This window comes from Halichoeres trimaculatus, unplaced genomic scaffold, assembly GCF_033239565.1.
Source record: "Halichoeres trimaculatus isolate MK-OKI-2021-1 unplaced genomic scaffold, fHalTri1.1 fHalTri1_scaffold_10, whole genome shotgun sequence".
Classification (NCBI taxonomy): Eukaryota; Metazoa; Chordata; class Actinopteri; order Labriformes; family Labridae; genus Halichoeres; species Halichoeres trimaculatus.
This window is the reverse complement of record NW_027437187.1, coordinates 28,713,650-28,729,483: the sequence shown is the minus strand read 5'-3', so window position 1 is coordinate 28,729,483 and position 15,834 is coordinate 28,713,650. Positions and strand designations below refer to the sequence as shown.

At 37.9% G+C, this 15,834-nt stretch overlaps 2 protein-coding genes across 4 annotated transcripts; one reads left to right on the top strand and one right to left on the bottom strand.

Annotated features, from left to right (window-relative positions):
* The first annotated feature begins 455 nt into the window (after positions 1 to 455).
* On the top strand, positions 456 to 3,712 carry fth1b (ferritin, heavy polypeptide 1b). 3 transcript variants are annotated; one of them, XM_074678231.1, is made up of 6 exons: positions 457 to 644; positions 1,056 to 1,114; positions 1,484 to 1,587; positions 1,678 to 1,824; positions 1,991 to 2,116; positions 2,473 to 3,712. In XM_074678231.1, exons 3-6 carry the CDS (start codon positions 1,486 to 1,488, stop codon positions 2,629 to 2,631), a joined length of 534 nt encoding a protein of 177 aa, XP_074534332.1. In that variant the 5' UTR covers positions 457 to 644; positions 1,056 to 1,114; positions 1,484 to 1,485; the 3' UTR covers positions 2,632 to 3,712. The 3 variants fall into 3 exon arrangements, with proteins under 3 accessions (XP_074534333.1, XP_074534332.1, XP_074534331.1); XM_074678232.1 differs by lacking the exon at positions 1,056 to 1,114 and having other exon boundaries at positions 456 to 644; positions 1,465 to 1,587; XM_074678230.1 differs by lacking the exon at positions 1,056 to 1,114 and having other exon boundaries at positions 464 to 644; positions 2,473 to 3,710.
* Positions 3,713 to 3,815: 103 nt separating this feature from the next.
* Positions 3,816 to 8,639, bottom strand: best1 (bestrophin 1). The gene is made up of 10 exons (XM_074678233.1): positions 8,460 to 8,639; positions 8,008 to 8,283; positions 6,825 to 6,919; positions 6,509 to 6,742; positions 6,248 to 6,402; positions 6,063 to 6,140; positions 5,652 to 5,804; positions 5,484 to 5,564; positions 5,242 to 5,393; positions 3,816 to 5,160 (listed from the first exon to the last, which is right to left on the bottom strand). Exons 2-10 carry the CDS (start codon positions 8,157 to 8,159, stop codon positions 4,071 to 4,073), a joined length of 2,190 nt encoding a protein of 729 aa, XP_074534334.1. The 5' UTR covers positions 8,160 to 8,283; positions 8,460 to 8,639; the 3' UTR covers positions 3,816 to 4,070.
* Between the last annotated feature and the right edge of the window lie 7,195 nt (positions 8,640 to 15,834).

The window sequence follows — 15,834 nt, the reverse complement described above, 5'->3', positions numbered from 1 at the left end:
ATAAAGGTGCATTAAAAGGTTAGATCCACCAAAGGTTGTGTAATCTGAAATTGAGTTTTGCCTGGTTTCGCCTCTGCTCAGGCTCAATAGAGCAAAGATGGAGATTAAGTTGTGTCACTGGACTTGGGAAACTTGTATCCAACAGACCACCACAGTATTTTGACTGCATTACTAATGTGACAACCCATAGCTTTATTTTTCAGTTCTGTTGAATCATCAAAAATGAATTCATTTCAATGTTATTTATATTGTTACCGATGAGTTTTACACGTGGACATTAAATTTAGCCTTTGATACTGGTATGAAGGATCCGACGTGGACCAGTTCCAAAAAAAAGTATTAAAAAAATAAGGTGATGTTTAAAAAAGCAACTGGGACATAGCTTTAAAAAAGGAGGGGGGGATACATGCCTAGCGTCGAAAACGATTGTTTGTCATAATTTAGGATATTTTCAAACTGTCCTTATCCCTTTAAACGTCAACATTGGAAGAAGTGGCATCCTTACGCTCATCCCTCCCCTCTAAACTCATCTCTAAATGCAAAGCTCTGTATCCGGACGTGGCTACAGCTCCTGTTGTCTGCTGCTGGTGTCAGTCACATAACCTTTTATCCCTGTAATAAGGAGACCGAGGCTTGAAAACCAGGTAGGTATTCACCGCGGCTTCAGATTTGCTATCCCAGTACTATGATGCTGAGGTTAGTGTTTGAGGTACGGTGATGGAGATTTGGTTGCTAACGATGCCTAGCAACGGAAGGGCTGCTGGAAAACGTAACGGTTACTTGTCAGCTAGCTAATAAGTTAGCGGTAACGTTTGTCAGGGAATACAGAAAACAGTGTTGTATTAGCGCCCAACACTGCCTCTTCACTGCCTTTAATAAAACAATGTTTATGTAAGATAGCTTTGTAACACATAATAACAAATGGGTTTGTTATTATTGAAGATAGGCATACAATTAAAAAGTTACAGTCAAAGTTTGGTGAACAGAGGTTTTTACATAAATTATTCTCTTATCTGTTTCAATGTCATTCTGTTACATGAACGTCATTTCGTCAGCGTGAATCTAAGGCCCTTAAAGTCACACAACACACAACAGCAGTGGAAGAAGTCTAAAGGTATTGAGTATAAAAAGTCAGTTTATTTAACCACTTATTTTAATACTACAGGATGTAGTTGGGGTCAAGGTCAAATACATAAACAATTTTGCAATTCTGTTAGTTCAAACTAAATTACATGTGTAGGAGAGGAAGTTTTAAGTTAATTTCGGATAGGTCTGTGGTCTGTTGGCATTAAACTTAGTCCCAAGCCCTATGAAAACTGCACTAGCAAAGCTTAAGCACTGGTCAGTGTCTGTTGTGTTCTCGTTACATCTGCCTTATGTGTTAAGTGAATAAGAGAATGAAAGAAAAATAAAAGTAGGGCCAATTAAAAAGCAATTCTGACACATTGTTTTCATTCTGATTAGATTTTTTTCCCTTCCTTAGAAATGAGTTCACAAATCCGACAAAACTTCCACCAAGACTGTGAGGCTGCCATCAACAGACAGATAAACCTGGAGCTTTATGCCTCCTATGTTTACCTCTCAATGGTGAGATATGCATGATGCATCTTTTTGCCTTACCTCCAAACTGACAAACAACTGCTGAGTGGCTGAAAATGTTATCTTTTCTTTCTTTAGGCCTACTATTTCAATAGGGATGACAAATACCTGCCACATTTTTCAAAGTTCTTTGAAGCACAGTCAAAAGAAGAGCAGGGACACGCAGAGAAACTCATGAGTCTACAGAACAAACGGGGAGGCAAAATTTTTCTTCAGGACATCAAGGTATTTGTGTATGATTTTGTGCGTATTCACTTTGCAGTGGGGTACAAAATCAAGGCCTTGAAGTTGCACATTTATCAAACAGTTATCAATTTGTGTGCTCTCTATTTTTGCAAAATTGGAATAGCTTTGGTATCATATTAACCTGAATTATTGATGTCCGTTTCAGAAACCTGATAGAGATGACTGGGGCAGTGGCCTGGAGGCTTTGGAGTGTGCCTTGCAACTTGAGAAAAGTGTCAACCAATCCCTGCTGGATCTGCAGAAAATGGCAGCAGAACACAACGATCCTCATGTAAGCAGTAGACAAAAGAAACGCTCAGATCATAAGACCCTTTGTTTGTGAGCAGTCTAATGAAGCTCCAGATAAAATTATTACTTTACCTAATAAAAAAAACTGAAGGCCAGGTATACAACAGGTTCTGTGCATTGATTAGAAAAAAATCAAGAACATATACATCCTGATGAGCTGCAAATATGTGTTTATCCAGTTCCCTTTACAACTACACATGAAGTGTGATAGATGAAGAGCAGATACTGCTCTTGAAACAAGGGTGGAGCTGTTACAGGGCCAGACTACAGCCCGATTCTGTGTGCATATGCATGCTGGATGTTTGGATGTTGACAAGTACTTTTTTTTCTGCCCCGTAGATGTGTGACTTCATAGAAACACATTTCCTGGATGAACAAGTCAAATCCATCAAACAGCTTGCTGACTGGATATCCAACCTGCATCGCATGGGGGCTCCTCAGAGTGGCATGGCTGAGTACTTGTTTGATAAACACACCATGGCTAAAGAAGGCTGTTAAACCAAACTGTGATGCCGATGATCCTCCTGGACTTCACTGTGTGTTGCTTAATCTTCTGCCTCTGATGTGTCCAGATAATGCTACAGGAACACTGCTTAATTTATGCTTGTGAGCACTAAACTGCACAGGTTTCAAAAATCACAGGACTGCAGATTTTACTTCATGTTACATTCTAGGTTAAAATCAATTTTTGTGGAAATAACACTTAAAAAACCTCTGATGTTAAATATTTGCTCATAGAACTTGGTATTTTATCCACTGCTTCTGTATTTTGAAAATTAAATACAGAATATATACTCTGAAAAATTGAAATCTATTTGTAAGTTCAAATTTTATTTATTATAGTAAGACTAAAACCAGGATAGGGGGTACATTTTGGAAAACCGTAAAAAAGAAAATGGATCTATTTTCCAGATTTCTCTCTTGCCCCAAGACCCCAAGCCACTTAGCTAGGATAACGATGACATTAGTGGCTGCAGATTAGGTGACGAAGCGGCTAAGTGTGTGCATAGGTAGTCCAATTTTCTGCTGATAAACTAAATTCAGTATCTCAGTCCTAATTTTTCATGTGTTTGTGTGTTTCTCTTTTTGGATTGGCTGATTTGTGTTTTCCCACAGCAGGGGATCACTTCCCTCTAGCACACCTATTTTTGGGGTTGCAAGCTGAAAAGTTTGGGAGCCCCTGTTATAAATCACATTGAAAGAAAATATTTGAACTGAAATCTGCTATTATAGTTAATCTACTTAATAAATATAACATTGTCATTTTATGCTTATATTATGTATAAACAGTGCTAAATTCAATATTTAAAAAAGAAAGAACACCATCCTCTGCTTCTCATAAACTTTTCACATAAAAGCCTCCTCCCTTGTATCCACAAGTCACATGTAAAAGTAGACTCTGAAGTCTGACTGTACAAAACCTGTTTTAAGATTACAAACACATTATTAAGTTTAAGTAGATAACCTCTAAAATAATTTCTCAACTGTGCATATTGTTATGGAAACAATTTATACATAATACAACTCTACAGTTTATGAATTATTTGTGGCATTATTTTGTATTTCAGGCAAGTTGTCTATGCAGTTTGCTTCTGCAATAAAGTGAAGTCATATGGTTACAAAGAAACTTCTTTTTAATGAAAAGGTGAAAAAATGACCAAAGAAACATCATGATACTGAACATTTATTAAAGATGAAATGAGAAAAAAAGTTTCCTCCTTTATCCTTCACATGTTGACTGTTTAATCTCATACGGAGCTTTTCAATCACAAATAGGTTAAGTGTTCTGTAAGACCATAACAGGAAGTAGAGATTAACTTAAATACTTTCAGCTCTGCATAGTGCTACAAATAACTGTAATACATTCAGACTGTGACAACATTCTGTGTGTTAGGCTCAGATATTTCAAATACCTCAAGTGATACAAAAACAGTCAGTCACCTTTTTGCCTCGTCCTGCTCCCTTCCTCCTGCTGCCTTGTTCACCCCACCGTCCACCAAAACGCCCAGAAGGTCACCTTCAGCCAATGAGATTCCCGAGTCATTGGGTGAGTTTTGCTGATTGGTTTCCGGTTGTGATGGTGCTGCAGTGGGACCTGTGTTCATGTTATTGCTCAGTCCACCATTAGTGCCCCCATTGCTTGTCTTCATGTTGGTGCTTAAGTTACCATGGTTGTTGAAATTACTGTGACTGGTATTGTTGCAGGGACTTCCTGTTGTGCCAGCGCTGTTGGTGCTTGTTGCATTAATGCTGTTAGAGCTGCTGTTGGGATTACTGGGATTTGCTGCTGCTGTGCGAGATGGTGGAGTGAACGAGAACACCCTTTCTCCTCCACTTCCTGTTGTCCGAGCGCTGAGGGGTCCTTGTTGGGTATCCATTGAGGGGAGTGGGTCCAGAGTGAGGCGGGGAGGTAGAGGGCGGCGTGAGAGCAGGCCATGTCCAGGTCTGAGTTTAGAGATTGGGGAGAGTTCAGGTAGGGGATCTGGGAAGGAGAATGCAGGAGCGCTTGGTGCCCCGCCATCCTCACTGAGCCAGGGGAAGGCAGAGGATGGAGGCGGCGGGATGTGGTTTGGAGTGTCAGGAGGCAGCATCTGGGAGGCTACCAGTGGATGAGCGAGAGAGGCGCAGCTGCGGTCACACTCATTTTGAGGTCGACGGGTCGGCCGGGGACGGGGGACAGCAGGGGGGGCACAGTGGATGGGTGTTTGTGGGCAGCTGTAAAAACCAGGTCTCTCATATAAGGGGATGTTAGAAAAAGCATAGTCTGGATCTCGCTCTTGGTTCAAAGGCTGGCGAGCTTGACTCTGATTGGATAGTCCCTCTGGATGGAGGAACAGGGGAAAGCGGCTAAGCGGAGCACCGGGGCGGCGTCGCAGTAGGGAAACTCGAGAAGATCGGGGAAAGTTTGGGGAATTGACACCAAGAAGACGCCCCAGCCCTCCAAGGAGTGGAGTTGAGTAGTTGGCTTCCTCGTTTTCTTTGATTTGCTCCAAATTGGACTGAAATTCCATCTCCTCTTTAGGAACACTAATTTAGATCAAGAGAATTATTACATATTGGCTTGTGTACTTACAAAAAAAACATCTGCTGAAAAGAAAAATACTGAACCTGATATCCAGGGCTGAGCCCATGAAGGAAGGTTTCCGATGTTCAGCGCTGGCAGCAGTGTAGGGAGGCTGAGGTTCAGACTCATTCCAGTACATATCCCTTTCAACCAATGGGATACTGTCGTACATCTCATCTACAGACAACAAGGACACCTGAGAGACAAGAAGAGCCAGGTGAAGTACAAGACAGCCTCTGTAAACACTGGATGAAAAGTGACACTACAGTTTGGTTTCAGTCTTAACCTGTAGGTTGCGATCAACGAGCCAGTTGGTTTCAAAGTCATCATCATCTTCACCAAAAGGATTTATGAGCTGCTCAGCCACCTAAGACCACCAACAGTAAAGGGATTTAGTGTTGAAGTGGACAAATATGTAACAGTTCACCTTCCAAGTGACTCTCTTGATCCTGACCTTCAGCCAGCCAACATAAAAGAAGAACTGTAGAAGGGTGAAAACAGGCACATAGAAGTCCACGTCATGACCAGGGTAACCCTTAGATGGATCCAAGAACTGACGACCAATGAGGCAAGCCAGGAAGAAGCTGTAGACAGCCACTGTCACTACCTACTTAATAAAAGAAATGGATATGTCAAATATCTACTTTTATGAGGGGATATCTTGTCACGTTGGCATTGCTTTTGCTTATTCATCATGTTTGATTAAACTGAATGAATCATTTTCAGGTAGGCTTTGTGATTAAAGTTGCACAGCACGTAATCACATCCCTATTGGTATTAGTGATACCAAATTACGTATTATTGACTAAAATGAGCTACAGAATCACTTTGTTCTTCAAACAAGTTATCGGTATATCAACAAAACCTGAGTATAGACAAGAGGCAGGCTTATCCAGTCATAACCGTACAGCTTCATACACTTTGCTCGTAAACTATTTAACTCCTGTACAGAGAAGACAAAAGCAGGACATGCAAAACCAATTTAATGTTTCAAAGCTGAAATGTTCACTCAGTGAAAGAGATGTTTCAAGTCTTGCATACCAGACTTACAGTGAGAATAGCCGTCAGTGCCACGTCGTTGTTGATGCGACCCTCAACTCGAGACCTCAGAGTTAAGCTGACGAACCACATGCAGGGAACCCAGAACTTGTTGTGGGGAGAAGGCAAGTCCTCTAGACTCCTCAGCTCCTCTGAGGTCATCAAGCCTTAGGGGAGCAGACAAACAGGCTATAACGGAGAGCTTTTGTAACCAGCATATTTGGCTGTTCATGATCCATGTGGGATTGGATGGTTTTGCGGACCACATCTCACCTGCCTGCACCAGGTGTTCCATTGTGGGAAACCTCTTATAGACGGCAGTGCTGACAGAACGGTAGATGAGAACACCAGAGAGATTGGCGTATCGCATCAGCGTCCGTCTGGTCAACCTGGAGGGCTCGTCAGCTCCACGAACATGACCACCCACTAATGCTGCCAACCGGTCCGGCCAGGGGACATTCTCAAACTGGCCCCACCAACGGGATACGACCAGGGTGACATAGAAACCTGCCCAATAACAAAATAAATGAATTAAGAATTCAAGCCACCCTCCTGGGATAGATTCCAACCTTGACATTGAAACACTTACCCAAAACGAATGACACAGGAATGAGCTCAGCATAGCGATCACAGTAAAGAGACAGCTTCTCAAACAGCCTTCTTTGTTCATCATTCAACACAAACCTGGTAAAGAAAACAACCATTATGATCAAAGTACAACAAAAAAGTGCTCTTGTTGGTCTATAGGTTAAACATAACTTTAGCATGGTGTTTTGGCACATACTGTGACAAAAACATTGCAAAAGCATCTGGTTGTGATGCTATTTTAAAGTTTAGAAAAATAATGGATGGATTTTATTTACAGTAACTGATTCATCAGTGTTTGAATGTTAAGTTTGTCAAATTGGTCTTTTTATTTTGTTTATTTTCATTTTTTGTAATATTTACAGTATTTTACCGTAATATCTGCACTAACTTACCTAAAAGGTCTATAATATATCACTGTTACCAGCAAAGGGTTGTGGGGGAAAAAAAAAAACAATAATGCAGGGCAAGCTGAAATGCAATCATGAAGATACAGGAATAATACTCGTAGTAATTTACCGGTAACTAACAGGAAAATTTAAAGCAACTTGTTTACAACCTGCTTTGGGAGCTGCTATTTTTACTTTGATAAAAATTGTGAATAATAAAAGGGAGGATAAATGGGTCTTAATTTCACTCATATTTAATTTAGACCTGTCATTTAATATAACATCAGCTGACACTGAGTCACCAAAAATACATAAGTAATAGCATGTGTTGGTTGGCCATAAAAAAGCAAAACATGTTTTGAAGAGCATTTCTAAACTTTGTTTTACAATTTTACTTTAAACTACCATGGCTCATTACTCCCTCTTTTGTTGATTAGTAGAACAAACTAACAGAAACAGTTGATAAGTTCTTATGAAGCTTCCACTGGGCTACCCCCTCGTTTTTGCCTGAATGGTCTGAATGGTTTTGCCACAGTCAGTGCGTAATGTAACCCCCCTCAGGAGTGGCAAACCAGTCGCTACTGGTTGAAGAAAACAACCCAACTAACAGCTAGGCAGGCAGAAATGTTGGCTCTGGTAATTTTTAAAGCTCTAAATATGGGATGTAGTACTGTATTTTGGTATCAATTTTTTAATCAACTCAATCCACCAAATTTAACAAAAGATTGTCTTTTAAAAATTCAGTTTCACAAAACAACCCAACAGTAAAGATTACTGACATCATCTTTGAGAGTTTACCTATAAACAATACTGAAGAAGTAGTAGAGAAGAGTGAAGATGATGAGCTCTCTGTAGAGAAGTTTATAGATGCTGCCCTTCCACCGCAGAAGCAGATGGAAGAAGGTCCCCAGACCTGCATCAGCAACCCTGCGCGAGTATGTTACTGTCATTGCTGCTCACTGGCCATTACTCGCTGACTGTGGTGTGGCATGAAGAAAATCCTTTGTGACTTTTACAACTTCACTCTTCTTGTTGTGCTAGTCTGGGTCCTTTAAATCCAATGTGGTCACATACCTATAATGACAAAAGTATACCAGATCTGTTACATCACTCCATTCAAAATCAACTCAGCACAGTAAAAAATAAGCATTGAAAATATAATAGTCCATCATTCAAAAACAGTATATGACTCTCCCAAAGATTGATTCAAACAAAGCAAAACACAAGACTGTGAAGTTGTGGTTACTTACTCGACTCAGAGTGAAAACATCCGAGGTGTGGAAGCTGCTGAGGCTGGAGACGTGTGGGGGAATGTTGGACCAAAAGGGAGGCAGGAAATAAAAAGAGAACAAGAGAGAGAGAGCGCAAGAGAGTCGTCCACCTCCGGTCACTTGATGTGTTAATCTGTTTCTGTAACAAAGCTGCATTGTGAGTCCTGGTCCTGTTAATCTGAACAAATCTGAGGACAGCAGAGCGCCAACACTGCTCTAAAATAGGTTGGCTGGTGCCGGGTATTGTGTCCACATTTTGGAAGAAAGACTCTTATGCAACTCTTTCCTGCAACTCTGACTACTATTCTCAAAGTTCAGTCAAAAGTCTTCATCTTATGTTGAAACACAAATATTTTCATAGTCATATATTTTCTGTCAACTTCAAGAGAGGCCAAGTGATTTTTACCCCTGTGAGGGATCATTGGGTGTGCAGACAGGGAGAAGTCTTGATCAGGTGAAACTGTTTCACACTCCCTCTGCTGGAAGAAATGTGCACAGCTTAGCTCTAACTGGCCAGAAGGTGTTAGCGATTAACCCTTCCCGTCTAACCAGGAGACCAACAGCAGGGCAAAGTGCTGACAACCTGCCTCACACTTTCAAACCCCTTTTTCAGCACTTTAACTCATTTTTGATGCGCCGGAAACAACTGAAGATCCCTTTTTTACACTGTGGTGAGTGTATAATTTGTTGTATTTCTTATTTTTTTCCTCTTCTGCACTACACATTTGTGATACTCTCATAGGAAGTTATGTTTACACTTGATTTTCTGAAAGAAACAAATTCCTTTGGCATGACAGCCAAAGAAAAGAGCGTGACTTTCTTAAGCTCTTCAAAGAGGAAGGAAATATGTAGAAGTTGTGGTTAAAACTACTGGAAAACTTTGACTGTCTTTTGGTTAAACTTTAATGACCTTATTAGTTTGCATGTGATTTCAAGCTGCAGTGTGTAACCCCTTCTCTGCACCTATAGGACATCACCACAAAAAGCACTGAACAGTGGCATCATCATCCCTAAAGACATCAGTGAGTTTCTGATGGATGCTTTTGAGGGGATTCACAGTGTCCAGATTTCCTCTTCTCCTCCATCTTCAGCGAAAGTCAGCCCAGGATATGAAGTCCTCAGAGCTGGGAGGTCTGGAATAGCAGTTTATTCCTCTGCTGTGTTTTATGGTTCACCTGAGGCTCTGGGGCGTCAAGGTTCCAGACAAAAGTCCAACAGAGACGCAGAGGCAGAAGGCTGTGTTGTTGGACGGTAAGAGTTAAGATCTGATGCACCGTTGCACCAAGGATGTGTTTGATCTCCCCCATGTGGTGTATACATGATAGATTTAGTCATCCAAAGTGTTGTCCAAGATTCTTTACGTTAAAATGATATCACGACAGAAAGGCAGAAATTCCTTTTGTACAGAAATAATTTTAGATATCTATAAATACAATATATATAGAAGGTGTTCTGATCAGTTTACATATACACAACATAGACAACATAGATTTTATTGCCTTCATGTTCATCTATATCTCACCATCCATTGTATTTACATTAATTGACATCAGGGAGCTGTAAAACCTTGATTTACATTATCATAAACACGCTAGTTCAACAGTTGACATCTCACTTTTAGTGTGGGCAGTTCAGCAGTAGTAGGAATATTCCTTCCTTATTAATTATGTGAATATGTTGTATACCTTGTGGCTACATTGGGTTAACTACCTTTTGACAACACTAGGTAAACCCCTACAGGGTGGTGTCTCAGCCAGTTTTTATTGTGAAATAGTATTTTGTTTTTTTTTACCCTACTTTACAGTTGCAAATGATAATAATATAACAAAGAGGGACATAAATTTGGTTAGACACACAAGACAGTCACAATTACACTTACATCTAAAAGTTTTCAGGGGTTTTTTTTTTCAGGGATTTGGTTGAAATGGCCTTTAAGAAACATGTAAAATACTCACTGTAACATAGAATAGTGCCATCATATGGAGATTCTGAAACATGTGCTGCAGTTATTTGCTGCAAGAGGTGGAAAAAAAAAAATCAAAAGTAGATAAAACCAGGACTTACTTCATCTGGTATTTATTGTGCTTAGAGTAACCATCTGCATGTTACACAATCATGCTTTGGAGGCAAAAATGGTCAATATTTTCAGACCTGTCAGGTGTTCGAGTAATTTGTTCACCACTGTTCAATTTAAGTGGTTTTAATACTTTGTGTGTCCAGTTTAAAGACTAGCAGGTTGTACACCCACACAAAAAACGTGACCCACTATATGTTAACACTGTTTTCATCTTGACAAAAGTGGGAAATACAGAGAGAACCAAATGTAATGCAGTTGCACTTTTCAAATCTTTAACATAACTAAGTACAGGATCCTGTCCGCACGGGTTTCTGCCTCTGTTTTCCCGGACAGCGTGTCCCTCTCAGGGCGTTGGGTGGGAGTGGATGTGCTGTCATGTGACCGGTGAGAGGGAGGCAGAACCGTGGCGAACACACTCCTTTTCCCGGCTGGAATGGCAAAAAAAAGTCAGAGTAAAGACAAAAATAGTGACAGATAGTGCCTGGAAAGTGTCAGAGAGGTCGTCGATAGTGCTGAACTACGTTGTGTTTCGTCCTCATCAGACGACTGCGGTCACGCCAGCTGCGCTTTGGAAACACTCAGTCGCGCTATCTACGCTTAAAACTCGCGTGCGCATTTGAACCTCCTTGTACGGTAAAGCTTTAGAGTGGCTCTGTGGTGCATTCAAGTACATCTCGGAAACGTGGGAATCTGTATAGAAATGTGTTTCACTTGCTATTATACCATTTTTTGGAAAACATGTACTGGTCATTAAAACATTCTTTGAATTGGTCAGAAAACCTTTATATATATATATATATATATATATATATATATATATATATATATATATATATATATATATATATATATATATATATATATATATATTTGTTTGTTTGTTTGTTTGTTTGTTTGTTTTCTACGAATTCCACAAGATTCTTGTTCTACATTACCTCAACTACCTTTGTGGTGATTTTCAAGTTGTTTCACTGCAGATTTTTCTGACAGTTTAAGGTTAAAGTCAAGCCCTGTATACAATACAAGATAAACTTCCATAGGCCAATTTAAAAAATTAATATAAAATAGAAAAGAAATTGTTTTCTGCAAATTCCACCAGATTCTTGTTCAACATGACCTCAAATACCTCTGTGGTGATTTTCAAGTAGTTTCACTGCAGATTTTTCTGACAATTTGAAGTTAAAGTCAGGCCCAGTATACAATATAATGTACGCTTCTTTTTGGAAATTAGAAAATTAATATAAAATAGAAATCAAATTGTTTTCTGCAAATTACACCAGATTCTTGTTAAACATGACCTCAACTACCTCTGTGGTGATTTTCAAGTAGTTTCACTGCAGATTTTTTTGACAGTTTGAAGTTAAAGTCAGGCCCAATATACAATGTGATGTATGCTTCTTTATGCAAATTAAAAATTAATATAAAATGAAATCAAATCATATTTTTTTTACAAATTCCACCAGATTCTTGTTCAACATGACCTCAAATACCTCTGTGGTGATTTTCAAGTAGTTTCACTGCAGATTTTTCTGACAGTTTAAGGTTAAAGTCAAGCCCTGTATACAATGTAAATGACACTTCGTTATGCGAATTTAAAAAAATTATATAAAATAGAAATCAAATTGTTTTCTGCAAATTCCACCAGATTCTTGTTCAACATGGCCTCAACTACCTCTGTGGTGATTTTCAAGTAGTTTCACTGCAGATTTTTCTGACAGTTTGAAGTTAAAGTCAAGCAAAGTAAACAATACAAGTTAAACTTCCATAGGCCAATTAAGAAAATTAATATAAAATAGAAATCAAATTGTTTTCTGCAAATTCTACCAGATTCTTCTTGAACATGTCTCCACCTACCTCTGTGGTGATTTTCAAGTAGTTTCACTGCAGATTTTTCTGACAATTTGAAGTTAAAGTCAGGCCCAGTATACAATATAAATGACACTTCGTTATGGAAATTAAAAAATTAATATAAAATAGAAATCAAATTGTTTTCTGCAAATTCCACCAGATTCTTGTTCTACATGACCTCAAATACCTCTGCGGTAATTTTCAAGTTGTTTCACTGCAGATTTTTCTGACAGTTTGAGGTAAAAGTCAAGCAAAGTAAACAATACAAGTTAAACTTCCATAGGCCAATTAAGAAAATTAATATAAAATAGAAAAGAAATTGTTTTCTGCAAATTCCACCAGATTGTACTTGAACATAAGTCCACCTACCTCTGTGGTGATTTTCAAGTAGTTTCACTGCAGATTTTTCTGACAGTTTGAGGTTAAAGTCAAGCCCAGTATACAAGGTAATTTATGCTTCTTTATGCAAATTTAAAAAATTAATATAAAATTGAAATCAAAATGGTTTCCACAAATTCCACCAGATTCCTGTTCTACATGACCTCAACTACCTCTGTGGTGATTTTCAAGTAGTTTCACTGCAGATTTTTCTGACAGTTTGAAGTTAAAGTCAGGCCCAATATACAATGTGATGTATGCTTCTTTATGCAAATTAAAAATTAATATAAAATAGAAATCAAATCATATTTTTTTTACAAATTCCACCAGATTCTTGTTCAACATGACCTCAACTACCTCTGTGGTGATTTTCAAGTAGTTTCACTGCAGATTTTTCTGACAGTTTAAGGTTAAAGTCAAGCCCTGTATACAATGTAAATGACACTTCGTTTTGCGAATTTAGAAAAATTATATAAAATAGAAATCAAATTGTTTTCTGCAAATTCTACCAGATTCTCCTTGAACATGTCTCCACATACCTCTGTGGTGATTTTCAAGTAGTTTCACTGCAGATTTTTCTGACAGTTTAAGGTTAAAGTCAGGCCCAGTACACTATGAAATTTACGCTTCTTTATGCAAATTTAAAAAAATAATATTAAATAGAAATCAAATTGTTTTCTGCAAATTCCACCAGATTCGTGTTCAACATGACCTCAAATACCTCTGTGGTGATTTTCAAGTAGTTTCACTGCAGATTTTTCTGACAGTTTAAGGTTAAAGTCAAGCCCTGTATACAATGTAAATGACACTTCTTTATGCGAATTTAAAAAAATTATATAAAATAGAAATCAAATTGTTTTCTGCAAATTCCACCAGATTCTTGTTCTACATGACCTCAACTACCTCTGCAGTAATTTTCAAGTTGTTTCACTGCAGATTTTTCTGACAGTTTGAGGTAAAAGTCAAGCAAAGTAAACAATACAAGTTAAACTTCCATAGGCCAATTAAGAAAATTAATATAAAATAGAAATCAAATTGTTTTCTGCAAATTCCACCAGATTGTACTTGAACATAAGTCCACCTACCTCTGTGGTGTTTTTCAAGTAGTTTCACTGCAGATTTTTCTGACAGTTTGAGGTTAAAGTCAGGTCCAGTATACAAGGTAATTTATGCTTCTTTATGCAAATTTAAAAAATTAATATAAAATTGAAATCAAAATGGTTTCCACGAATTCCACCAGATTCCTGTTCTACATGACCTCAACTACCTCTGTGGTGATTTCAAGTAGTTTCACTGCAGATTTTACTGACAGTTTAAGGTTAAAGTCAAGCCCTGTATACAATGTAAATGACACTTCGTTATGCGAATTTAGAAAAATTATATAAAATAGAAATCAAATTGTTTTCTGCAAATTCCGCCAGTCTCTTGTTCAACATGACCTCAACTACCTCTGTGGTGATTTTCAAGTAGTTTCACTGCAGATTTTTCTGACAGTTTGAGGTAAAAGTCAAGCAAAGTAAACAATACAAGTTAAACTTCCATAGGCCAATTAAGAAAATTAATATAAAATTGAAATCAAATTGTTTTCTGCAAATTCTACCAGATTCTTCTTGAACATGTCTCCACCTACCTCTGTGGTGATTTTCAAGTAGTTTCACTGCAGATTTTTCTGACAGTTTGAGGTTAAAGTCAGGTCCAGAATACAAGGTAGTTTATGCTTCTTTATGCAAATTTAAAAAATTAATATAAAATTGAAATCAAAATGGTTTCCACAAATTCCACCAGATTCCTGTTCTACATGACCTCAACTACCTCTGTGGTGATTTTCAAGTAGTTTCACTGCAGATTTTTTTGACAGTTTGAAGTTAAAGTCAAGCCCTGTATACAATGTAAATGACACTTCGTTATGCGAATTTAGAAAAATTATATAAAATAGAAATCAAATTGTTTTCTGCAAATTCTACCAGATTCTCCTTGAACATGTCTCCACATACCTCTGTGGTGATTTTCAAGTAGTTTCACTGCAGATTTTTCCGACAGTTTAAGGTTAAAGTCAGGCCCAGTACACTATAAATTACGCTTCTTTATGCAAATTTAAAAAAATAATATTAAATAGAAATCAAATTTTTTTCTGCAAATTCCACCAGATTCTTGTTCAACATGACCTCAAATACCTCTGTGGTGATTTTCAAGTAGTTTCACTGCAGATTTTTCTGACAGTTTAAGGTTAAAGTCAAGCCCTGTATACAATGTAAATGACACTTCGTTATGCGAATTTAGAAAAATTATATGAAATAGAAATCAAATTGTTTTCTGCAAATTCCGCCAGTTTCTTGTTCAACATGACCTCAACTACCTCTGCAGTAATTTTCAAGTTGTTTCACTGCAGATTTTTCTGACAGTTTGAGGTAAAAGTCAAGCAAAGTAAACAATACAAGTTAAACTTCCATAGGCCAATTAAGAAAATTAATATAAAATAGAAATCAAATTGTTTTCTGCAAATTCCAACAGATTGTACTTGAACATAAGTTCACCTACCTCTGTGGTGATTTTCAAGTAGTTTCACTGCAGATTTTTCTGACAGTTTGAGGTTAAAGTCAGGTCCAGTATACAAGGTAATTTATGCTTCTTTATGCAAATTTAAAAAAATAATATTAAATTGAAATCAAAATGGTTTCCACGAATTCCACCAGATTCCTGTTCTACATGACCTCAACTACCTCTGTGGTGATTTCAAGTAGTTTCACTGCAGATTTTACTGACAGTTTAAGGTTAAAGTCAAGCCCTGTATACAATGTAAATGACACTTCGTTATGCGAATTTAGAAAAATTATATAAAATAGAAATCAAATTGTTTTCTGCAAATTCCGCCAGTTTCTTGTTCAACATGACCTCAACTACCTCTGTGGTGATTTTCAAGTAGTTTCACTGCAGATTTTTCTGACAGTTTGAGGTAAAAGTCAAGCAAAGTAAACAATACAAGTTGAACTTCCATAGGCCAATTAAGAAAATTAATATAAAATAGAAATCAAATTGTTTTCTGCAAATTCT

What these genes read in the sequence shown, in the direction of transcription:
- fth1b (XM_074678232.1), top strand. Translation starts at nt 1,486, where the DNA reads ATGAGTTCACAAATCCGACAAAACTTCCACCAAGACTGTGAGGCTGCC. An exon ending in CCTATGTTTACCTCTCAATG is followed by an intron (nt 1,588 to 1,677) that starts GTGAGATATGCA and finishes TTCTTTCTTTAG; the next exon opens with GCCTACTATTTCAATAGGGA. An exon ending in CAGAACACAACGATCCTCAT is followed by an intron (nt 2,117 to 2,472) that starts GTAAGCAGTAGA and finishes TCTGCCCCGTAG; the next exon opens with ATGTGTGACTTCATAGAAAC.
- best1 (XM_074678233.1), bottom strand. Translation starts at nt 8,159, where the DNA reads ATGACAGTAACATACTCGCGCAGGGTTGCTGATGCAGGTCTGGGGACC. An exon ending in TGCCTCTTGTCTATACTCAG is followed by an intron (nt 5,805 to 6,062) that starts GTTTTGTTGATA and finishes TTTATTAAGTAG; the next exon opens with GTAGTGACAGTGGCTGTCTA. An exon ending in GGCTCAGCCCTGGATATCAG is followed by an intron (nt 5,161 to 5,241) that starts GTTCAGTATTTT and finishes GATCTAAATTAG; the next exon opens with TGTTCCTAAAGAGGAGATGG.